This window comes from Daucus carota, chromosome 4 (assembly GCF_001625215.2).
Source record: "Daucus carota subsp. sativus chromosome 4, DH1 v3.0, whole genome shotgun sequence".
NCBI lineage: Eukaryota > Viridiplantae > Streptophyta > Magnoliopsida > Apiales > Apiaceae > Daucus > Daucus carota.
Window position 1 is genome coordinate 29,708,156 of NC_030384.2, and position 26,076 is coordinate 29,734,231.

At 34.7% G+C, this 26,076-nt stretch overlaps 3 protein-coding genes across 11 annotated transcripts; 1 reads left to right on the forward strand and 2 right to left on the reverse strand.

The window, feature by feature from the left end:
• Positions 1-611: 611 nt before the first annotated feature.
• On the reverse strand, positions 612-12,243 carry LOC108218869 (pentatricopeptide repeat-containing protein At2g16880). 7 transcript variants are annotated; one of them, XM_017392015.2, is made up of 6 exons: positions 9,587-12,243; positions 8,629-8,742; positions 7,873-7,960; positions 7,680-7,743; positions 6,709-6,916; positions 3,039-3,477 (listed from the first exon to the last, which is right to left on the reverse strand). In XM_017392015.2, the coding sequence occupies exon 1, from the start codon at positions 12,038-12,040 to the stop codon at positions 9,698-9,700; it is 2,343 nt and encodes a 780-aa protein (XP_017247504.1). In that variant the 5' UTR covers positions 12,041-12,243; the 3' UTR covers positions 3,039-3,477; positions 6,709-6,916; positions 7,680-7,743; positions 7,873-7,960; positions 8,629-8,742; positions 9,587-9,697. The 7 variants fall into 7 exon arrangements, with proteins under 7 accessions (XP_063947507.1, XP_063947505.1, XP_063947508.1 ...); XM_017392014.2 differs by having other exon boundaries at positions 6,709-6,965; XM_064091437.1 differs by lacking the exon at positions 3,039-3,477 and adding an exon at positions 612-909 and having other exon boundaries at positions 6,709-7,743.
• Positions 12,244-13,073: 830 nt separating this feature from the next.
• Positions 13,074-17,292, forward strand: LOC108218870 (uncharacterized). Of its 3 annotated transcripts, none has more exons than XR_010291152.1 (4): positions 13,074-13,346; positions 14,472-14,814; positions 15,311-15,518; positions 16,928-17,292. XR_010291152.1 is itself a non-coding variant. In XM_017392018.2 (3 exons), the coding sequence occupies exons 1-3, from the start codon at positions 13,186-13,188 to the stop codon at positions 15,374-15,376; spliced, it is 570 nt and encodes a 189-aa protein (XP_017247507.1). In that variant the 5' UTR covers positions 13,074-13,185; the 3' UTR covers positions 15,377-15,557. The 3 variants fall into 3 exon arrangements, 1 of the variants encoding a protein (XP_017247507.1); XR_010291153.1 differs by having other exon boundaries at positions 16,938-17,292; XM_017392018.2 differs by lacking the exon at positions 16,928-17,292 and having other exon boundaries at positions 15,311-15,557.
• Positions 17,293-18,750: 1,458 nt separating this feature from the next.
• On the reverse strand, positions 18,751-22,553 carry LOC108217973 (U-box domain-containing protein 2). The gene is made up of 5 exons (XM_017390886.2): positions 22,448-22,553; positions 22,065-22,345; positions 21,704-21,820; positions 19,545-21,191; positions 18,751-19,458 (listed from the first exon to the last, which is right to left on the reverse strand). Exons 1-5 carry the CDS (start codon positions 22,479-22,481, stop codon positions 19,411-19,413), a joined length of 2,127 nt encoding a protein of 708 aa, XP_017246375.1. The 5' UTR covers positions 22,482-22,553; the 3' UTR covers positions 18,751-19,410.
• Positions 22,554-26,076: the final 3,523 nt, after the last annotated feature.

Consider the following 26,076-nt stretch of genomic DNA (forward strand, 5'->3'; position numbering starts at 1 on the left):
ATGCTCATATATATTTAAATAGCAAACAAAAATTAATATATTAAATTTAGACACACAAATACAATAAAACTAATTGGACTAAGCTAATATGTGATGAGATGGATATATTTAATATGTTCCCATATTTTTCAATCGGGTTGGGTTGGGTTGGATCGGTTTATAAAACCTAAAATCCATATCCAATCCAATTAAATCGGGTTAATACTATTTCAATCCAATTACTAACCGAGTTAAAAAATTTCGGATTAGATCGGCCGAAATATGATCGGTTTGGATAGGGTTGGTCGGTTTCGCCAACCCGTGTACACCCGTGCTTACTTGGTAGACACACAAAAGTACACGGCCATAGGCATGGAAGGTTGGATACCACTAAGCTTATCAAACGTGGCGGGTCAATACAACTTGCAGCGGTTATATTTCCACCTTTAAAATATAATAAAGGGAAATTACACTTATGTGAAATGTGAATAGCAATCCAATCACCTTTACCAAATCCATAGTTAAAATCTTATTTAAAATAAGATGTTCTATCTTATTTATCTCATTTAACTATTTAAGATACGGCGACTAAATATATGAACGTGTTTAATTATTAAACACATACATGTAAGTAAAGGAATTATCTCATCAGAAATAAAATAGACGCATATTTAAGTAATGCAAAATATCTTGTTTAAGATAATTTAAAACGTATAAATAAAGACACAAGTTCGTGTACACAACTATATGAGCAAGGTAGTCATTTAGCGTACAAAATTGCGGCAAGAATCAAAGTCTTCACACCATGAAAACCTTGACTAGAAGAGAAAGAGGGTACTCTGATATAACTTCGCTGGTTTATATACGCATATTTGAGTTTTGATTGTTTCCACAAAACCGCAATAATTACTTCAAGCCAGCGTGAGGTACCTGCAATGCTCCGTTATGTTTGGTTTATGAGGTTGAATTGTATTAATATGAAATGGGTTTGTCTAGTGTGTGGACATGGGCATATACTAAGCACTAAATTTTATAAGTTTGATAAATTTTGATTGATGTGGTTGGTGAATTTGCAGGGGTCCACCATTATAAAGAAGTACTCCCTCCGTCCCATTTTAACTGCTTTTGACTTTTTTACACGTATTTTAAGATGTTAAAAAAATTACATCTAAACATGATTATTTTTTATAAAATTTATATCAAATAAAAGTTTAGAGTCTAAACTTTTATTTGATATAAGAATTGAAATTTTTTATTGAGTGTAGATATTGTTTTTTTACACCTCAATATACGTGTTAAAAAGTCAAACATCAGTTAAAATGAGACAGAGGGAGTAATAGTCAATCACAATCACTCAAACTTATGAATTTTAGTACTTAACATGTGCTCACGAGCACACACTAGAAAATGAATTTTAGTACTTAACATGTGCCCACGGGCACACACTAGAAAAACCGATATGAATTTGGAAGATGTATTTATAATTTTGTATTCAACTTTAAATCATACTCCCTCCGTCCCCCTCAATTGTTTATATTGGAGGGGGACACGAAAACCAAGACAATGTATAAAAAATGAGTAAAGTTAGATGAAAAATGGGACCTATCAATATTTAATACAGTAATAGATTTGAGATAGTGGAGGAAAGTAGTGGATGTAATAGTAGTTTTTATTCTTAAATATGAGATAGTAGCAGAAGATAGTGGGTGTAATGATGGGAAAAACTTACTATTTATAGTAACGTAAAGAAATGAGAGGGACATCCCAAAATAGTAACTTTAAAGAAATGAGAGAGACAGAGGAAATAGTTAAATACAACATTAACCTCAGCCGAGAGAAAGCGGGCCACCACCCCCATATTTCTATAATATCAATATTTTGCATCATATATCATTATATGTATTATTTTGTTAAAAATTATATGATTTTAGTAAATGGGTGAAGCGAGACTTGTACTCCCTCCGTCTCGATTTATAGGTCCATTTTGGAGAAAAAAAAAATTTGTCCCAAAATACTTGTCACTCTCTTCTTTTAATACAAATTTATCTACATATTAATTGTGATTTTTTTGGAACTCAACATTATTCTCATTTCTCAATGCACTAAATCCCTATATTTATTGTGATTTTTTTGAAACTCAACTATATTCTCACTTATCAATGCACTTATTTATGATACATAAGATAAGATTCTATCTAACCAACTTTTTTCTTAATATGCGTGTTTATTCCAAAATGGACCTATAAATCGAGACGGAGGGAGTAGTATATTATAATTTCATATTTCGTGTTACGTTATTCTATAATTTTTCGTTCAATTGATATTCAAGTAATATGAGTCGTTGATAACTTTGCAATTTTTCATGCAATTGTTATTCAAGTAATATGGATCGTTGATTACTAGATTGCAGATGTTAATATAAGTGTCGGAGAGTTGATCGTAGTTTAACCTAATTTTGAAACTGTTAATTTTAATTAAAAAAAATTATTTTTAATCTTGTCAATTTTTTAGTTTTGTAGTGATTTTCGCCCCTTATTGAAAAATTCAGTTTTTTTGTTTTGATAGTCTGTATTAACCAAAACAACTAATTCAGTTCTGTAACCAAAACTAATTTGGTCCTCAATTCAGTCATTCGGTTATATTTTTGTGTTTAGTTGATATTTTGGTTATTTCATTACTCGATATGATTTTTATTGAATAATCAGCCAGGGTGGATCACTAGATTTAGTCAGTGTTATTGAAATCGGGAATCGGACCTAATTGGTTGAGCTACCGATTCAAGGATTAATTGGATATCAGGGATTAATTGGAAGGATTAATTGGAGTTAAAATCGGGTTTATTTTAATATTAAAATATTATTTAATATTTAGTTATTATTATATTAGTTATTTAGTAACTAATATATTTACTATATTTATAAACTCTATAATTATTCATATTTAAAGTAATATAGTATTTTAATTTTAATAATTTATCACATATACTTCGATTATGAAATATATATAAGGATTAATCGGATTTCAAAAATCGGATCGATGGCCGACCTTGTAGGAGATTAATCGGGGATTTATCGGTTAAATCGGGGATTTTTAGAACACTAGGTTTAGTCATATAATCACAAATTCCAATATATAAGGTCAATATATAGCAACCAAGGTAGCCTCAGGAGACTACATGCAGCATGAGGCTGAAGAATTTTACAAGACCAACATTTAAAATTATGTTACAAGACTGACAAAACAGAAACCCCACCATATTTCTAATATTTAGACTTTAATAATATTATAGATCAAGGATTTCAAGTACAAACATAGAAATTTTTAAAATTACAGTGCCAAGTGTGAATTTACAAATAAAACTCCGTAGTTTATATCATTCACATGATTTCTGATAAGTTCCTGAGATCCATATCAAACACATTTTTCTCTTAGAAGTATGAATTTGAAAAATTTTAACCTAGAAAAATCCACTGGGTGCAGTATTCTCGTGCTTTTTACCTATCAAATATCAATACAATGTGTTTTGAGTTACATATTATTCAAATAAAAATAAAAATGAATTACATCATCTATAATGCGACACTCGCTAATGCTAAACATAACACAATCATTCAACATCATTAAGGTTTGGCGCCATTAGCACCAGTATAACAGACATTTAGCCGTTGCCTCTGCCCGGCTTAATAATCTGCGAGGTCGTGTGTAAAACTAAATTATTATCTTTTTTTAATGTAAAATTATTCATTTTAAATACATTAACGTGCAACATAAAATAAAGAGTGATGATTTTAATATATAATTTTGTCATAAGATTTAAAAATATTTATTAATTATCCACTAAGAATACTTAGCAAATAGATACAAAGCTCAAAAAATAATTTAGGGGTTAATACTCTGTTTGGTCACCAACTTTCAGTTGGCCTACCGAGTCAAAAAAATTTTCATTTAAATAACAAAGCATCTAAAAACTTACAATAACGTAATTAAGTTTAGAAAACCTTTCAGCGCCGTTAACCAGGCCTTTGAATTTAACGGACGAACGTTACTTTTAACAGAATTACATATTTTGCTCAGATTAGCATGTGAAATTAGGGTTCTTAAGGTTAATTTGGGGCTTTTCAGATTTTCAGACTGAGAAATGACGAGAAAGAGGCGAAAGGTGTGGATTGTGTTATAGTAGGTGGAGTGTTATCGGACTATAGTGTTGTGGTTGAGTTCGTGGCGGCCGGAATTGATGAAAGTGGTGGTGGGTTTGTCTAAGGTGGAAAACGTGTGGTTGGAGCAAGAAGCGTGAGGAGTGAGGTATGGGTGTAGGTATGACTCGCCGGAGTGACTTTGCAAAACGGTAAATAAGAGAATATACGGGGCAAGAAAGGTGGGACATTGTTGGTGGTCGGGGTTTAGTACAGGTGACGCCGGAGTTGAGTAAATAAGAGGACGGAAGATGTGACGTCGGGTTGTGTCTGTATTAGCAACAGCCTTGCTGCCGGCGACATAGGGTTGAAAGAAAAAAAAATCGGTGGGGGTGCTTACGGTGGCAAAGCCACCTAATTGTCAGAGTAGAGGTAGATGATTACGATATGAAAGAGGAGACTGGGTTAGTACTTGTGCTAAGCAGGGGTTGTTGATATTAAGAGATAAATGGGTGTAAATATGATGGCGAGGTCGGAAGGAGGAAATCTCGCCACAACGGCGGTGACCGGCGGTGCAGAAGTGGAATACGAATGGGAAGGAAAGGAGGAAGGGAGTGGGCTGCTTCTGTTAAATTTTTAACAGAAATTGACGGAGTAGCCGATTTGAAAGTTTTAAATGGTACAATTAGTTTACTGAAAGCTTTTTTGATTCGGTAGGCCAACTAAAAGTTTTGATCCAGTACAATGACCAAACAGAGCATTAACCCAATAATTTAGTGGATAATGATTAAAATCAAAATAAAACACTAGTACAAGAATATAGTAATTACATATGGTGATAATATTAATTACATGGCCAAATGCAAAGAAAGAAATATAAGTTAGGGATTTTTATCAACATACAATATAAAGTAAGGAACATATGTGTGTGTGTGTGTGTGTGTGTGTGTGTAGGCTAATGATCAAATAGAAACCACTCTTAAAATAAAAACTAGAAACCAATATAAGTTAGTTATATTCTCAATACAATTTAGTGATATTCTCTTTAGGATTTAGTAATCTGTGTTGCACGAATTAGTGAAAACTTGCAAAAACTGCCCAGAATCTCCAGATATGTTCCAGAAACTGCTCAGAAACTCCAGATCTGTTCACGTTTTCGATTCAGATGGTGGTGACGGTGGTGGAGATGGTGGAGGTGAAGGTGTAGATGGAAGAAGGGTGATTGTAGCGGAGGTCTAGGCGGCTTGAAGTAGGGGGTTGGAGCGTTGCCGGAATTGTGGCTATGTGGTCAAGTACAGAATTTGTGCTTAGTTTTTAGAAATTTCTGAACTTACTCTATATAATATACCGTAAGTTCAGAATCAAAATTGATGAACTATCAACATAGAATACGACCATCTCTTAAGCCAACAACTTTCAAATTACTAATAAACTTGACCACATAAATCTGCAATCGAGTTCATAATGAATTAATTAAAAAAAGGGGTTTGTTCATACAACTGAATCAAGCTCTATAACATACAAATCAAACTCCATATACTCAATCACATATAGATACATATGTACACAATAATACATACATATACACACACAAGCTTTAAACTCCAAGCTTCAAACTTCAAGTTGTAAACAATAATTGATTTATGTATGACAAAGATTTGTGTATGGTGTTGTGTTTGAGATTGATTTATGTTGGATAAAGATTTATTGAGTGTACTGGGTTTGTAAACTCTGAATATGATGTGCAGAATTTGGTAGTCTTGTTTTGAGCTTGATTGGGAATTGTGTTATGGGAGATATATGATATAGCGTAAGCGTTCTTGATGGAGACACTTACTCTCTGTTATATAGCGTATACGCTATATAATACAGAGTAAGCGTAATTATTTTTTTAATTCCTAGCCGTTGATTACTATTTTGAACAGTTAAAGATGAGTTGGTTGGATAAGCCAACATATCCAACTGTGGTTGTAGAACAGGCTCAAGGATTTTAATATATATATATATATATATATATATATATATATATATATATATATAGGGCATTGCTCAAAAAAGAACACTCTTAAAAGAAGAACAACACAGAACACTTTAGAATCAAATATAGAATCTCATCTAAAGCTTAAAATACTTTCAAATTTTAAGTTGATTGACTTTTTATTATGAATTATAATAGAATCCGTCATGTTTAACAGTAAATTTAGGTTAAAAATAACATGATTCTATGTAAAATTATTCGTGCAAAATATATATATATGATTCTATTCTGGATTCTATTTTGGATTCTGTTCTGGATTCTATAATTTTTCATAGTAATAATGTGGATGAATTTGGATGTTAGATTTCATATATTAAGTTTAAATGGTGTTTAACTATACAATTATAATCTGAACAAATCATTCTTTGTGAAAAATAAAGTGTTATGATAGTGTTCTGTGATGTTCTTTTTTTAAAGTGTTCTTTTTGGAGTGCAACCCTATATATATATATATATATATATATATATATATATATATATATATATATATATATTAGCGATTTTAATCTAACATACAATAAAAAAAAACTAAAGTAGTTGCATATGTATAAATGTTACCGGCTTAAAAATTGGGGGCCCTCCGAATTTTGAGGCCATGTGTTGTGGGGTTGTTTGCACATGTTATTCACCAACACACAGTTGCTGATATTTGCACCAGCCGCTGCAACATTCTCATGCCTCCCCCGACTCCAGCAAGACCACCATGGTTAGCAGCAACTTCCTCATTCCTCCCCCAGCCTCCAGCACGACCATCATAGTTGGTGAGCTGTGGTTGAAGTCTCCGGAATTCACATTTTATAAGGGAAATGAGTCAACTGAAGAAGGGCTAGGGTGAGAAGTTTTTTGTATAAGAGCAATATTTAATTTGTTACTTGAAAGTTGTTATTTTTGGATATATTTATTAGTAATTTATAACTTATCATCTATTAAAAAACTAACAATATAACAATAAATTACTAAGAATAACTATCTTTTGAAAACATCATGTACATTATATGGAGTCAAATTCCAAAAACAAAATAAGTGACGGAAATAATTACATATTTTTCACTTTTCACAATTCGGAATATAAACCACTTCTACAAATTACTTATTACACAAATTGGCTGATTTTAAATATGTCACAAGTTGTCACATAGAAAATGTGCCTACATACAGATCTCTAGCATCATAACCTAGTATGCTCTACGTGCCTCTCTAGTCTCTTTTGTTGAAAAAGAGGGTTAAAGTTTAAGTGGAGGCATGTGTTTGTGTATTTAAACTTACGCATCTGACAATATTTAATGTAAACAAAATTTATAGTTCTTTTAGGATTAAACAGATTGACACTGGACACTGGCCAAACCATTTGTAAACATCTCACTATAGTAACACCATAAGAAAATGTGCTAAGCACTGTAAACATCGGTAACAGAAATAATCCGTTAATGAGAAGTGAATGCAGATGGACACAATTGTGAATAAAACAAGATAAGTAGCCTCAGGGGTCATTACATACACAGACAAGAGATGGATTAGAATATATGCACCTTGCTTGGTTTATTTTCCTAATCAATCTGTCACAGTACCATTAGTTTGCTTCAATATTTTGACCTGCAAAATAATTATCTTAGGTTGGAGTGAAACAAGGAAATACTCCAAAGACAGAGATATGAAACTTGCAGAGTTTTGACAGGACATATAATAAAATTTTGAGGTCGGATAGCAAAACTCATATATTACCATTAGTCATAACTGCCTCGTGGCATAAAAAAAACACAGCCCGTGCTTCCACAGGATCATTTTTCCAGTCCAGCATACATAGTCGAACCTGGTGATTTTAACAGCACTGCAATTATTAGAACATTTAAAGTACAAACTTTTAACAATTTTAAGCTCCATTAGGTTTAGATTCAAAATCAGTGGACACTTTGTAATCCGCTACTTGCTTGACGTAGAGGTGAGAATGGAATGAGAATTGTACGTGGAAGAGAAGGATAGAAGAGGAAAAAGATGAAGGAATGAACAGTGCTGATAGATGGTAGGACTTTGCTCTAGTTTAGAGCTAAGGATTAGAACTAAGGGATGAAACAAATAATGAACAACGATGCTTAAATGCCCCAGAAATATGTTCAAATTCTAGTATATATGTTTCCCTACCTTCAAAGAAAAAAGAGCACAACGATGGGGTATATTTGCCTCTTCCATATTTCCATTCACCATGATATAAATTAACATCCAAAAATTATAATAAATCATGAAACTATATACTTACAGGGAAAACATATTATACAATAATCACAAAGTATTAATAAATTTCAAAAACAGGTCTGATATTGTACTTGGATTAAAATGGCAACCGAAATGGTATTTTAGCTGCTATAAAAACACATGAACTCAGTGACCCTTGATCGAATCATGGAGATATCCCACAACTTAGTTCGATATGGCTAATTGGCTATGTAAAAAAATAAAAACAATTAACTGCCAAAAGAGTACATTAAGGCCCCAGCCTCTGACGAATAGAGTTGAATTCCTACAGGTGCTCCTGGAGACGCCAAATTAGAGCTGCTGAATTTCTAATACGGTCAGTAGGCTTAACGGTTAGCACACCTGCGGATAGGGGTTCAGAGTTAGAGATATAGGGGCTCCGGGGCTAGAGGATGTCCATATTGTATTCAAACTGTATATTTAAACTAATTTTTATCATTGTATTGCATGCTTAATATTTGTTATTTGTTACTTGTTTCGATGCTGCCTAGTATTCACTTATTTGCCTCGTATATCGAGCTCTTATGCATATGTTTCATTTTCTACTATTGCATTGTCAAAGCCTAGGATTTGGTTTAGGTTCATCCTACATATACAAAAAATCTCACAAGTTAGATTTGGTTATTAGAGAAGAAAAAAATACAAAAAAATTCTTGTAATGCTAGATTTTTATCTAATTATGCTAGCACCGGCTGAATCCAACTAAGGTTATATATGCATTAACCTTCTTAAATGGGAAATTGACCAAATTCAGCAAGTGCAACAGCCAATAATGTTAAGAAAATATTATAGGAAAAAAACTCTCTGTTTTATGTTCTCCCAGTAATTTTTCATTAAGCGCCAGAGTATTCATATCTTACATATTCCTTTTAATATATTTATCGTTATCTCTCTCCTAATTATCTCATTTATGCTCATATTGTGCCTTGAAGATCAAGCATTAGTATATATATGCCCATCAGCCCACGTATAAATAATTTATTATTACTTCTTCAATAGGCAAATTTAATTTCAGATATCTAACCAAAAATTTGACCTAGTATATAAACAAGAATAAATATAGATAATATTGGCTTTAGCAATCAATCAGTATGAAGATAATCAACAAATGATGTAAAAGTATTTCAAGCAATCGTGTGAGTGTCAGTCTGTCTTGAGGACACAGAGTGTAGGGAAATGAAATTACCTAAAGTTCCAAATTGGTTGATTTTCTGGCAAGGTTTTGAAGCACTGACGACGAGCACAGCTAGCCAAGCTTAATTGGCAAAGAGTGCATGAAAAAAAAAAGGGCCGAGTCTTACCAGCCAGCCTTTACCTTTGTAATTTTCCTCTTAAAGAGTTCACCAATCAAATCAGTGTATGTGGATGTGTCCAAAGTAATACCTTTCTTTGACAATTCTTCAACAGTTCGCATTGCTTCCTCATAATTTCCATTTCTGCATAGGTCCCTAATACGTTCTGAATGACCATCAGAACCTGATTTTGATTCATCTGAAGTTCCACAAGTACCAGCAACTTTTTCTTTATCTAGTTGCGAGAACTTATTTATTTCTACCACTTTTGAAATTATATTTTCAGCTTCTTTCATCCTGCCTGCACCAGTAAGTGCAGAGATACTAGCTTTATATGTGTGCTTGTCTGGACCAAGCTTCTTCACATCCATTTCAGTGATTAGGCATACAGCATCCTCGAGTCTCCCTGCTTTGCATAGGGCTGTTACCAATATATTGTATGTCACTGAATCCAATTTCTTTCCTTCAGAGATCCAAGAATTAAAGAGGTCAATAGCTTTTTCAAGCATCCCTACTTTACAGAGACCATTGAGTAGAATATTATATGTATACAGATCAGGCTTAAAATTATTTTCACTTATCTGGTTTTGGAACCGAAATGCTTTTTCAACACTGCCCTCGCAGCAATACCCATGTATAATTGTATTGTATGTTCTTGTCTCAGGAAACAACCCACTTTCTAAGAGTTCATTCAACTTAACAATTGCTTGTTCAGTTTTCCCTGATTTACACAGTCCTGTAATGATAGAGTTATATGTGATAATACTTGGTATAATCTGCTTGTTCTTCATCTCATCCCAAAGATTCATAGCCATATCAACGTTTCCGTCCCTAAAATATCCCACAATTAGAGTGCCATAGCTTACTTCATCAACAATGTAACCTTGCCTTTCAGCAGTGACCAACAATTCATAGGCCTCGACAAGTTTCCGATCTTTGCAGAGGGCATGAAGAACAATATTTGTGATATAATTATCTACCTTGATACCTTTTTCACCCATTTTCTTCATAATCTTCAATGCGTCTCCCAGATTCCCGGCTTTACAATATCCATTAATCAAAGTGTTGTAGGTAACATGATCTGGTTGATATCCATTCACTTCCATTTCCCGAATAACATCAGTAGCTGCATCCATCATTCCTTCCTTACAATGCCACTTAATCATTATATTGTAAGTAATCTCACTTTTTTGAATTCCCTTTTCACTCAATTCATCCATCAACTTGTAGGCCTCAGATTTACGCCTCCAGTGAAAGCATCCATCAATCAAAGTATTATAAGTAGCCAGATCAGGCACCAAGTTTAGGGCTTTCATCTCAACTCGAAGCCTTAAACCCTCATCAATCTTCCCCTCCCTACACAACCCATTAATCAAAGTACCGTAAGTCCAAGCATCAGGCAAACAATCATACAAAGCCATCACCTCCATAACCTTAGTAGCCTCCTTTAACCAACCCATTCTACAATACCCACGAACCAATATATTATACGTGTTCCTACTTGGACTCACCCCTTTACTGTTCATATCCGACAACAACTCTCTAGCTTCTTTCAACCGCCCCCCTCTACACAACCCATCCAATATAGTATTATAACTCACACTATCCGGGAAACAGTTATATTCCCCCATACCATTCAACAATTCCAAAGCATCATCAAACTTGTTTGTCAAACAATACCCTTTAATCAATATATTAAAACTCGCCGTATTCAACTCAACGCTGAGCTTAATGGCGTCATCAACAACATTACGACAAAATGACACAGAATTCCCAAATGGCCTATTAACCAAACAACATAGAAGGGTATTACAAGTAAGTACATTCGGTTTAAAATTCAGCCTCGACATTCTACCGAACACCTGGAGGGCAAGATGGGCATGACCCAATTGCACATAAGCACCAACCGCAGTATCAAGAAGCGCCTTCGTGGGGCGAGGCAACGACGGCTGAGGACACATTATAAGCCAGTGTAGGTAGTGATCAGGGTCATTGGCAATGTGTTTGACAAGAAGCGCTTTCGCATCGAAAAACTTGTTGTGGGAAAACAAAGTGGGGAGGAGAGTAAGAAGATAATGAGCCGGGGTTTTCCCATCTGCAGCTGGAAGAGTGTGCGAGTGATTCCGGGTCCATTTAAAGAAGAAGAGGAGCTTGTCAGGGCGAGAGAGGAGGGGTTTAGAGGAGAGGATTGAGAGGATGATTAGAGGGGTTAAGTGGGGGAGGAATTGAGTGAGGGATTTGTGGGGGTTTTGGGTTGTTGGGGAGGTTAGGATTTGGGTGATTGTTTGGGTGAGTTTGTTAGGCGGTTGTGATGGTGGTGCTTGGTTTTCTGGTGGAGGTTGTTGCATTCTCAGCGGGAGACTTGTATTTTCATCAGTGGGAATTGAACCCGGTGATATACAGCCAAATGGGATCTCAGATTCTTTGTCAAAAATTGATCGAATCTGTCATGAAATTAAAGAGGTTTTCGAGTATGCAGTAGCCGGTATGCACACACGTAGCATAAGTTGAGTCCTAGCATTTGTAGTTAGAACTTGCAAACAACATGTACAATCATTTTGGGTCTTTAAGTATTTCTCTTCAAAATTACCCAATTTTTTGGATTGTTTGTTCCGTTCCCTCATGCTTTAATATGAAATTGTAATTTAATATATAATTCATGACTCATTTTTAAAATTTTTATATATAGTATTGAATTTTTATTTTAAAATTTTAAATTAATTTCTATAATTATATTTATAAACATTTTAAAATACGTCCAAGAGAACAATTTTGGACAGGATAGTATTACAATAGTGTTGGTTAGGGGTGAACATAAACCCGTTCAACCCGCTAACCCAACCCAAACCAACCCTTTTTTAGGCCGATTAACCCGACCCGTTCAAAACCGGAAAATAAATGGGTTAATTTTTAAAAAACCCGATAAACTCTTTTTGAAAATCCGACCCAACCCGAATTAATTGGGTTGGGTAAAGTTGGGTTATATAATTTTTTTTCAGTTAATAGGTTAAGTTTTTATTAACCCGCACTAATTGGGTTGGGTCGTTTTTTTTCTAAAAACCCGTCCAACCCAATCCAACCCATGTTCACCTCTAATGTTGGTATTAGAAGAGTGTTGGTCGTGAAGAAAATGATCCTAAATATTAGTGTTGAAGAATGATCAACAACTAAGTTTATAAGAGTTTACAAACTAAATTTTTTCTTTTTTGATGTTATATGATATAACATTTTGAAAACCTAAATATAAGTTTATGAAATATTTTATTCTTAAAATGCAAGATCATCTTTTTTTTTTATAAATTTTTTTTGCATCAAATGTAACGTTATCTAAATTTTTAGTTGAATATCAAAATACTAGATTATTCCGCTTATTAAAAAAAATAAGAGGGCAATAAAAATAAGCACCAATAAAGCATCAGCGACAATCTTATCGCAACTAGCAATCAAGTGATACTATTCCGCACACCTCCCTAATCTTTGATACTCACCGGAAATGGAAAGCGCCGGGAAGACATTGAAAGAAGTAAAAGTAGAGGTGATAGAAGCAACGGACGAGAGTTTCAAAGAGTACGGCCAAGTTATTGGTCCCTCTCCGGACGGCGAAGAATTCGGCCCGCAAGATGCTCAGCTTGATCTCTCCCGTGGCACCCCTAGGTGGCTTCCTCCATCTTTACTGCGTACACAGTTTAAGCATTTTGTTTTTTGATTGCAATTTGTTGTATAGAATAGACTATAATGTGTTGATGAATATAAGTTATAATGAATATAATGTTGCTAGTGAGATAGCTAGTTAAATTAGTGCTTTCGAGTCGAAACCACTAATTTATAGCTCATTTGAAGGTGTTCTGTACTTGTGCTGTTTTTATGTGATTCCTTCGCCTTCTTTGGTTGGTTACGTGGCTTTGAGTAGCTTATTAACAAATTGACTAATTATGTCAAATTAGGTTAATTGTACCTAGTCTAAGACTCTAGGAAAGTTTGGGTCCGTGGCAGAAGCCTCTGCCTACCTAGTGCAGAATTGGGGACGGAACTTAATGAATTATTGTTGCTTTATGTGGGTGCAATGTGTGGCACTCCAGCTCCCATGGGAGAAGGGCCTAAGAAAGCCCTCTTCTCTTATAGGAATCGGCCAAATTTGTTTACGTGTGACTAGGAAGGACGGCAGTAAAGGTTTACATCTGTAGGATTCAGTAGAGCCATGTACCACATGTGAAGCTTTACATGACAAGCACATAGGGATATTCTCGAGGCTGGAACCTATTGTTCGATATGTCACAGTTTGGCCCTCGTGAAACTGATATGGAATCTACAAGAGTTCTTCCTTTGTCTCTAGCTAGCTTAATGAGGTTTTCTTACACTCCTCCCCTATCCTAGCATTCAGTTGTTTCCATTCAATCAATCTATATCTTCTTTCAAGACTACAGTCAGCAATAAACTTAGTTCATGTCTGGCTTACCTTATTTTTCAGTATCAAGTCACTTATTTCTGCATATAAGGAATGTTAAGAGCCCTATAAATATTTATTTCTAAGAATTAGCATGTAAATATGAAATTTGTTTGTCGAAATAAGTCCTTATTTTTTGCAAAATAACTGCACAAAAAGCCCCCTTAATCTGAGTAGGGTATGTCTCCTTGCATAGTTATGAAAGATAGCAGGTTTCTTCATTATCACTGACATAGTGACATATATATGAGACCCAACTTTATATAAAAGATGTCAGACCTTTTAGAAAAATATATAACATGAGGTTTTGATGACGCTTTTATGCATGTTATCAGGCTTTACATAATGAATCTCAGCGGCCGTTCACTTAAATTTGGCTCCATAACACATCATGCTAGTGTGACTCAGTGCCTTGGTTCAATTGGTGGCAATACTTGGTATCTAGGAGTTGCCAAGTCCTCCATACTGGATCCTAACCAAGTTGAGGGTGACAAGGGACCAAATGTTGTGCAAGCACATGCCGGTCATTTCTATGTACCGCCTGCAATTGAAGATGTCCGTGTTTTTCGATTTTCAGGTCCTAAGTTTGTGAAGTTGAATGTGGGTACTTGGCATGCTGGGCCACTATTTAAGCCCCAAGAGATGGCATTTTACAACCTTGAACTGAGCAACACCAATGTGAGTTTTCTATCTCTACATAGTTCCAGCTAATCTTAATACATTCTTTAAGTTTCAACTATATCACCAAGTCCACTCCCTCAGTTCTTGATATTCTTTTGCATATGAGATATAAATTGTGCACGCACAACATGTGAAGATATTAAGTTTTGTATCAATAAGTTTTTCAAGATTTCTGGTCTACCGTATAATGAAGTGTCAATTGTTTGAGAGAGTTCTCACTTACAATATGAACAGAGGACTATTTATGGATTGCATGATGCTTGCGGCATATATGTCGGGAGGCTGAAGTGCAATTAAAGTTTGAGAAGCAATATTTTGAATATATTTGAAAATATCCAAGCTCTATCCTGCATCATGTGATACTGTGACTTGACTCTTAGGCTCATTACAATCTTATTGCTTAGCGATGTGCCATGGTATATTTATGAGTATTTGGTTATCATGACTATGTTCATACACCTAAATTAGTGTACATTTTACTGTTTGTTTGCAGGTAGTAGACCACACTACACATTATTTCAAGAATGTTGATAATGCGATGTTCACATTTGACGAGTAGCCTATCAAGCCTCCCCCACCTAGCTCGCCCTTCTGTAGTTGACTGTTGGCTAATGGTCTTTAGATGTTACTATAACACTTGATAGTGTAACACCTTTGTTCAACCAGAAATTACCATGTACTTCATACATGCCATGTTAAAGGTTTGTGAAATTGGTAATTAAATATTTTAAAAATTCTAATTGCTGCTTGAGATGACACCACATAATATATTTATGCTAGTAAATTGTACATCTTCTCGTAGAAAATGAGTAAATGGAGCTATCTACAAATGATCATGTTCTGCTAACTGCTCATATGAATTAGATGCAAGTACTCTTTGCATGATGGCACTGGTCATTATATATACTTGGATGATAATGATCTCTTAATACTAGTTTGTTGTACTTAGCTTAAAAATTTTATATACTTGTTATATAAGTGTTTTATATACTCTATGCAAGTGTGTAACATTGAAATATCGGTAGAAATTAATATAATTGTTTATAACATTTAGGTAGCTTTTTTTAAACTCAACAGCTGCCGAAAGAGATAATTTAGTATTAGTACTTTACAATAGTTTTTGTAATAAAAAGGTACACCAGGTAAGGTTTACAGCAAAATGTAACAATACGGGCAAACTAACAAGGCACAAGGCAAGGTGCACGGTCTCCGGCAAAATGCAATAATACACATAGACTTATCAAAACTTAATTGAAATAATGAGTGCTTCCCAATTATAATAAATTCAAATGCTAGTTAGGCTTTTCGGATTGGAAAAAAACAAATTATAATAAATTCAAATACTCAGTCAGGATTAGTAATTGAAACAAAAAGAGAATTTGTTTTTGGACAAAGGTGGCACAATTTCAACCTTGAACTTGTTTTATCTGTAATTGCTGCCTGCTTAAGTTTTCCGCGTTCATTCTACGCAGTGTTCGGTGGAATTGAAAGAATATGTATTTTTTTTTTCGGAAACTGCATTGTATCTGTATGACTAAGATAAATCAGCCAACAATTTTGACTCTACTTCAATAGAAATAGACTTTCTATCGAACCCTAAACCTGAGAAGAAACATGTCTCTCTCGCTAAGCAGTGAGCAGTTATGTTGACAGATCGTTTAACAAAAAACAATTCAATGTTTAGTTCAACAAGCAACCTATGACACTCCGAAACTATGCTATCAAATGGAGATAGCATATTAACCTTACTACGGATGGCTTGAAAGATTATGTACTTAATATATAAACAGCTGATTCAAAACTTTAACTTCTAAATATGTTTATACAGGTTTGAAGAGCCGCCTTCTATTCTTTGTCTTTGTTCTTTTCCAAACTAGTCGAGGGACTTTCACTGGTTTTCTATGGTGGAAAACCCCAACCCCTTTGTTTTCTTTCATTTTCATTGATTTTGTTTTAATAAAATCTAGTTTTTTGAGTGTTCGTGTGTCTCTCTTTTTAGAGTATTTGTTTTATCTCTTTTTTTTGAGTGTTTCATTATGTTTTCGTTTAGTTATGTAATTATGTTTAGATTTATTCAATGTTGATAATGATTTTATTGATATTTTTGGAGATATGGAAAGCCCGCGCCAAATCTGAGCCAGTGATAATTATGGTAAGAGCTCACATTTCACGATCAAAGATTGTTCATCCAGTGGGGATTTACACTTTCGGCATTGTATAGCTCATATCCGCATGTAGATAGCTGGCGTGCAGCTCTTCCAATTTCAGTATATGCTATTAGGAACACCGGTCTGATAATGACTTTTATGTGATAAGGTCAATTGTGATGCTATTGCTTTTTGGGATGTTGATTAATTTGGATCACTTGGAATATCTCTAATTACATTTTTAGTATTAAGAATTTCTAAATTTTATGTGTTAAATGATCAGAAAACAAATCAGCTAATTATTTTTAGTATATTATTTGTTTTTCAACTTGGTTGTATTGGCGGTTGGGGGTTTGTCGGTTACTTTTGTGGAAAAAAAACAATAATTCCAAATAGAGGACTTCTAACAAATAAGGTGATTGTACTAAATTTTCAGCTTCAATGTGATTCAATAGCAGGCTAGCGGCTCATGTTGATAGTTGATACCTCTGGTTTCTGACAGTTGAAAATTTCATTCACACAATAGCTGGACTCTATGACCTTTAATTGAATAAGAGAAAGGGCAACCTAATGAAAAGAAAACGACTCACAATACGTTAGTTACTTGACCCCAAAACTTACAGATATGGATCATTTCTTTTAAGTCACAATATGTTGTTATGTGACGTTTAATTGAAAAGGCCAGGTAAATAATTTTTAAGTTTCATGTAAATCTCAAGTACCAACCCCCACTGACTCAGACATGAATATGTCGGATTAATTTGGCACCTTTTTGATGATTTTAGGCATTTAGCTAACATGTTTCCAGTAATGAGGGGAGAGTTGTGTTTTCAGGTTCAAACAGATATGAAATGTACTACCTCCGTCCCTCTGAAATGTATATATATGGATTCAACACAGAGACTTAAAGTAGTGGGACTCATCAATATATAATTGATAGATTTAAAAAAGTAGTTGAAAGTAGTGGGTGGGTAGGGTTTTTATATTATAAAATCTTACTATTTTTGAAAAGTGTATAGAATTAAATGGGACGGAGGGAATAGTATATCTAGAAATGTACTCAATCATCCTGCAGAACAATCCTGTCAACTAATGCCACAAATGCTTAAAATATCACATATATCAGCTTATGCATATATTTTAATACATCCTAACTTACCGGCAGGAATGAATGACAAACTACAGATTATTTACATGATGTATAAGGGTCATTAGTAAAATAGTAAGCGACACAATTAGCATGATATTACAAAGTTAAAATTTTAGATATTTTCTATATAATAGAAGACATCAAGGTTATGTCGATGTTAAAAGAATGTACTTCTGAGCGAGGATGAGGATAAAATATTCGAAGAAATTAATAAAATCTGAATGAGGGATGAAGATGAAATATTGGAAGAAATTAATAAAAAATTGAGTACATTTGTATATATATAATAGTTTATCAAATATTTAAATAAAATACATGCAATACGTCAACACGATTATTTTTTGAACCATGTCACAATTCTATTAAGCATCTGGTGAAATTGCATTTGAAACAACAATAAATTGTTCATTTAATCTCTATCGGTTCCATTTTCATGTGGAATTTGTGATAATTGTTAGTTTTTGTTTTCGGAGAACCGTTCATTGCCTTTAAACAATGGTTATCATCCGGTGTTTTAATTGTTATCAAACAAATTAGAATTATACAAAGTTTGTTGCTTCCAAACTGGTTCCGTTAACAATACAAGTTTAGTAATTGGAAAGGAGCTATGATGTTCATCTTATCTGCAAAAAGCAGACTGGTTTTGTAGATGGAACCACACCAATCTCTAATGCTACATCAAGAAGGCATGGAAAAGTTGTAGATTGTGCTAAATGTGTCCTACAAATAGGAAACCAGAGAGAAAATGAGAGGGGTTTATGGGGTGGTATAGTGGAGGTGATTGCGTTTTTTGGTCCATTTGAACGAGGGGAGTGTTGGGGCGAGAGGTGAGAGAGATTTGGTGAAGAAAAATGGAAACATGAAGTGTGAATGAATTGGGATAGTGGTCTTTGTGTATTTGAGTAATCGGAGGATGGAAATGGGTGATTGTTTGAAAACTTTGGTTGTGTTTCTGGTAAATAGGGTGGAGAGGTTGCTGCATTTTGGGCGCTAATTTTGTAAATTTATCAGTGAAGCATACCTGTTGATAGTTATAGAGGAGTCGATTACTAGTATTCTAAATAATTATATCAGTGAAGCATAACTGTTGAAAGTTACAGAGGAGTCGATTACTAGTATTCTGAATAATTATATAATATATCATATGATTGTCAAAATGCCTTCAGATATGAAATCAAAAAACTACAACATGCGTGTGCAGTGTTTGTAAAATCAATCTACATCGTGTAACCCAAGCTTACCTTGAACATTGGACATCAGAGGACGAATAATTTTCGCAATGATTCTCTTTCATCTTTACCTTGTTAGTAGTTGATCTCGGAAGCAGGTAAGAAGAGCTTGTGCCTGCAAGCATCCAAAATAATTCTACTCAGGTCATAATTATTAAAAGATTTCAGATAAGCGAATAATTTATACAGAAAGCATAGTACCTTTTCCTTTGCTCTTGTCGTGCCAGATTGGGACAACGACACTAATGGCGGGACTGCTCCTTCCTGGAGTATCATTTTGCAAATTTTACTACTGTCAGTGCAGAGCTGTAAAAGGGCAGCAGCTGCATTCTCTTTCCCTCTAGCGGATCCCAGTTCAACAACTTCAACCAGGACAGGGATGCCCCCTTCGTCGACAATTGCACTCCTTCCTTCTGGAATAGTAGCAAGATTTGACAAAAGAACAACGGCTTTATCAACCAGTCCTGCTGCAGGGTCCATTAGTTCAACAAGGTACTTCACAGCACCGGCCTGAACAATTTTGACCATGTTTTTATGAAACATAGACAAATTATACAAAGCTGTGGCTGCATCAGTTTTTCCCCTCAGAGTTCCATTCCCTAACAAATTAACCAAAGGTTGAATTACTCTAGATTTCCCAATCATGACTCTGTTCTCCTTGTTCACTGACAAACTAAAAAATGTGGCAGCAGAGTTTTCTTTAGCTTCATCGGTCCCTGACTCAAGGACATGAATCAATGGTTCAATGGCATCAGCGCCTACTATAGCAGCCTTGCTGTCATCATTAATTGATAGGTTAAGAAGTGCAGTGACAGCATTTTCCTGTGTTTTCATGTCTTCTGATAGGAGTAAATTGACCAACAAAGGAATGCCCCCGCAGTTTGTAATTATAATACGATTGTCCATGTTATATTTTGCAAGTAAACGAAGTTCAGCTGTTGCATCTCTTTTCACTTCCATTGATGTGCACTTCAAGTCTTCGACCATCTTCTTAATATGGGTTTCAACATCAGAAATGATAGTCCTCGTCTCACTAGCAGGAGAGGACAAGCTATCCATGCCCAAAACACGCCCATTTACAGTTTCTCCAGAGGAGGAATCCTCGGGAGATGAACGTGGATGTGATGTGGAAACTATCTCCCCATTATTAGTGAAACACTCTTCCAGACAACCAAGTGTTTGTGTAGAATCGGATAATGTGAACTGATTATTCCTTAACTGAGCCATATGTGGGTCGAAGGCTGCACCAGAAGTTGCATGATCAAGAAGTGAAGAATGCCAGTTTAATTTTACAGACTTCACTGATTCAGGCAGATCCACACCATTAGATTCGCACCAATTTGTGATAAGTGCCTTTGCAATGTAATTAGGAATAAGATTGGTATGTGCTAAAGTTTGACGCGTCTTTGGACAAACAGTAAGTCCAAGTTTAAACCATCTTTGGATGAAGGCTCGCTCATAAGTCTGTCCTGAAGCCACGATTACTGGGTCTGTCATGACTTCAAGTGACAGAGGGCAACAGACATTGGCAGGTATGTGAACAGTCTCATAGCTCTCAGACAGTTTCAGCAGAACAAACTGCTCGTGCATGCAAGTAACAAGAGCTAATAGTTGATGGAGATAGTTAGCTTCACCCTTCCTGTCAGATTTGTCAACATTTCCCTTCAAATTTTCAAGGGCCACAGCCTCAATAAGAAGCTCCTGATTGGACTTTAAACTCAACGAATCTGTAATTTTCACCAGACATTCTAAATCAGGATCTGAGTTATCCCCCATGTTCCTCACTTCTCTTTTAATAAGGGCTGATGTTTGATCAAATCCCCAATGCTTAATTTTTTGCAGGCAATGCTGTATAAATTGGATGTATATAACATCAGTATTAGTATCTTGCAGTGAGGTGTGCGCTCGCAAACATTTATGTCCTATGCTTATAGTCATCTAAGAAAATAGACAATGATATTACATATGCTTAACATTTGTGTACTACCTAGTGCTCATAGGACCTCTAAGATCGAATAAAAATTAACAGGAATCAGGTAATTGGTAGAGAACTGATACATACAATGATGCTTTAAATCTTTTTATTTCTTTATTTACTTTTTGTTAAGGTCAATTAAAGACATATAAACACTCGGCACACACGTGACTCTACTGTGACTTGAACCCTCTACCTCAATTGGCCAGCCAAGCAAAAACTTGAAAATTAAAGCTATCGACTTGTCGGACAGTAATGTTTTAAAGTTGGTTCTTCCAAACTGGTGCTGCAATCAATCTAGTTGTGCAGTCCCAACAAAACTGTACTTTTAATAAGAAAAGCTAACAGAATCAGATGATCTGCAACTAACAAAATAAAAAGATACCTCAAGAGTTGCTGTGCTCAATTTGTCATGGAGATATTGATCTGAACCTTTCAGAAACTCAAACATATCAGAGCTAGATGAGTGGACCTTTGTCATCAGGGATTCTACTTGAAGGACCTAGTACAGAGAAGGGCATTAAATTACAGACTATAACAACCAAAAGAATTACTATGCATAAGGGAGAGTGGGAGAGAGAGAGGGAGAGAGAGAGGGAGAGGGAGAGGGAGAGGGAGAGGGAGAGGGAGAGGGAGAGGGAGAGGGAGAGGGAGAGAGAGAGAGAGAGGGAGGGAGGGAGAGAGAGAGAGAGAGAGAGAGAGGGGGGGAGGGAGGGGGAGGGAGAGAGGGAGAGGGAGAGACGTACAAAGTAGGTTTTACTCATCAACGGATGACAGGTCTCAAATACCTCTCTTAATTCATTTACCAAGCCACTGAAGCTTGCAAATTCTTCTTGAAGTGATTCATCAAATGCTACCTGAGCATCATGAACAGCATCAAGCACTAGTTTTATCACCATTAGTATCTCTTCAACCTTCTGATAATACCTTTTAACTGGTTCAAAACTAACGTTTTCACAAGATGATAAACCAAGTAAACACGAAATATCATGCAGAAGAGCTTTCAAATTTGATATCCCCATCACACCTGATACAAAAGCGAATAACTATTTTTTCAGTATATCAAATTACAACAAAAGCTTAAATTCAACTTCAAATTACATAATCATACCCAACATATCTAAAATACCTTCATCACTCTTCAAAACAGTTTGAAACCGCATTTCTAACGCCCTGATATTTACTTTTATATATCAGTTTAAAAATAATAAGAAATGGATCAAATTAACTCAAATTCAAATAGTTAATGTAAACCGTGAACAAGTCTTTGTTCCTTTTTATACTCTGCTTCCACAGCTATAATATTTGGTAAATACTTGGTAATTTCGTGTACAAAATACACATTACTCTACAGTTTCTGTACCGTGTGGAAAAAATGAAGCTGGGTGTACCTTTTGATTTGAATATACGGATGCCGAAGTAACATGGCTTTTCCCGGTGACAATGCAGAAGTCGCGTAGTATTTTTTTATACACTTTTTATATTGTTTTAGAGAATTATGTTTTGTCGATGAATAAAATAAAGAGGTTAAAATGAAATAAAAAAAATATGTAAAAGTTCAAATTAAAGAAGAGACGCGGCTTAACATATTCTCAAATCCTTTAACAATTTCTTCCAAATTTACATGTAATTCTGTCATAAATTAAAACAGGAAAAATTTATCTTATCTATGTACTCTGTACTTGGAAATTTATATCACTAACAACGTAATGTTGCATTACAAATTTGATAATATAATTTACATAATCTAATGTTAAAGATGTCGGTAATAAGTAAATTTCTGTTGATATTTTATTTGGTGATGACAATTGTTCGCACAAAATCACACAAGTGTACGTGGTCACAAGTAATATAGAATATAATTCAAGTTCGTTCCCACAGAGACTGGTGTATTCAGAAATATGCACTTATGCACCAATGTATGATTATTATTCAATACTTAGATAAGTATCAAATTGGGTTTTGGTTTTCTACTTAACTAATTCGATTCGAATTATGAAACTAAGAATTATCAACTAAGAGAATAACAATTTACTAATGAGAATAAAACATGGGATTCTAGCTTCATTAACAACTTCATTCAGAGTCTTACCTTTATTCGATTGTAATGGTTGATAACTAATCAAATAACACGAGACTGATACACGCTAACTGTCGTTATACGTGCACCATACTGCTACACATCCACAATTAAGATAGAAGGTAAACAGACACCAATTATGCTTAGACCCTATATGTCTATAGAATTTGAAAACATAATGATTGAAGAGCAAGTTATCTATCAAGATTACATAAGGCGATGCAAGATGGGTAAAATCACATCACAATTAAGTCATGTTATCGAACACGAAACCTATGCTCGCATGGCAAGTTCTAAATCAATATATTCACTGTCGCTTCAATAAAGATTAACAAGCAATCCTAGATGTTAGCTACGCATCCAAGACGAATAAGCACAACCAATACGAGGAAATCAAACCATCACATATGAACAAGGCAAATTAACTACTGAAATTCATCGATAAATCCGCTAAAATCCCATGACAATGATTAGTTCATAATCGAACTTCTCATCATCATGGGAATAAGAGTAAACATGGTACTGAATAGTCTAAACAATATCAAAAGAGTAAAACAAGAGTTTCGAAACAAATCCGAATGAGCATCCAAAGGTATCGCCTAATTGGAAGAAGACAAAAGAAAACTATGAATCCAGATCTTCTCCGTAGCCGTCACGTGCTCCTTAGAATGTTTCTAGGTTGTGTTTTAAGTCCCCCAAGCCTTCCTTTAAGTTTCCCAGCGAACGGGCCTTCAAACGGATAAAAACGGGCAAAACGGGCCAAAATTCCCGCTCAGGTCGTGGGGCGGCCGCGCCAAAGTGGCAGCTCCCCCGTCCAGGAGTTGGGGCGGCCGCGCCAGAGTTGGGGCGGCCGCGCCAACGGGGCGGCCGCGCCAAAGTGGCAGCCCTGACATCCAACCTTTACGCGTCCGTATCAGTCTCCTCGAGCATCCGATTGCTTCACCGTTTTTTTTCAATGAAAGCTATGATTCTCCTCTTCGTTCTCCTTCCAAAAAACCTACACAACACAACACTAAAACATATCAAAAACATCAAAAGCTTGAGGCCATTCCATCAATTTAAGTCAAAACGCAGGCTTCCAAGTGGATATAAAATCCACTTATCAACAATCCAGCCCCTGCAAATTATCTTCTGAAGCTAAACTTCGAGTCTCAGTCTCGACGTGCATTTGTTGAACCCCTTCCAGGCTTTAACTGTCTTTAGGATCGGAAAAGCCTTCTTTCGGGAGAATTTTCACTTGCCTGCGGTAAATTATATATTTGTTATGTAACTTGAAACATAAACATAATATAGCAATAATCTAACAACTATATATTGAGTGAAAAATTGAGTTGTTTAATTTAAAATGATATTTTGACTGAATGAAATCGTACCTGAAATTAATATTAGCGGATAACAGAGGATCGGTTTTAAATTCTACATTCGACATCTCAGCAAAAATATCAATTAGCTGCAAGGACAGAGAATTGTTGTTATCTCTGATGCACCTCCAAACCAACAACTTATAACCAATGACAATAATTCAATAAAAAGATCGTAACAAGCAAGAAAATTGAAAAAAAATAAAAATACGCCAACATCTTATATGTAGCTCTGCTTAGTGAAAAACAACAATTTTCAAAGAGATTAACATTATATAAAAAGGTTAAGAGTCTTATATATAATAACAGTAATAATACTGACATTTTTATTAATATTTATTATATTTAAAACAGCAACAACAACACATATTATAACATTATAAGCAAATATTGTATAAATGTCATAAACATAAAAATATATTACCTTGGAGTTATATGTCAGATAGGGATATCGATGAAGCGAAGCTCAATCTTTATGGAGCATATTCTTCATTGTTTGCTGCAATTATTATAAAGATTTATCCGCAAATAATGAATATATACATATATTGATAAAGTTGGATATATTAAAAAAAACATCGATGCATTCATTTTTCGAGAAACTCAAGACTTTTTGTGTGACAATAAAACTAATTCTCACAAAATGTTATGTGTGTGTGTAAGAGATGAGGGTGGCTCGTCTATAATGAGTAGGTTATATCGTATACGAGGTCAGATTTTGTATATACTCGATCAACACATATCTCAAATATATACCAAATTTTTACGGGTTAATATCTTGTCAATCCGACTCAAAATTTAAAATTAAGGACCGATTCCTCTGTGACATTTTGCCACCTCTATTTGCATCTGTATGTACATGCATTTATATGTATTCACTAAAAAATAAATTCATATGACTTACATATACGAGGATGATGAAATTTTTACAACAATAAATGAGGACATTGTGCAAATCAGGGAAACATAGAAAAACATCTGTATAATTACAATCAATATAGCCCTTTTGTATGAGATTATACTATTTTTATTGTGAAAATATTTTCAGAGCTTTAATAAAAATAGAGGTGTGTAATTGTAGGTGAATTTGATATTCTAAGAGGTACACTGATTATCGATTTTGCTATATTGTAAAGAAGAGGTGTGAGTTTAATAGATGGAGATACATATTGATGGAAAGAAAGAGGAAGGGGAAGAAGATGGAAAAGGGAAAAGAGAGCGAAAAAAAAGATGTTTTTATGTAGTTATCGGGTAAAGAAAGAATGAAAGATAAAAGATATTAATAATAGACTTGGAAGAATCTAGAATAGACGAGAA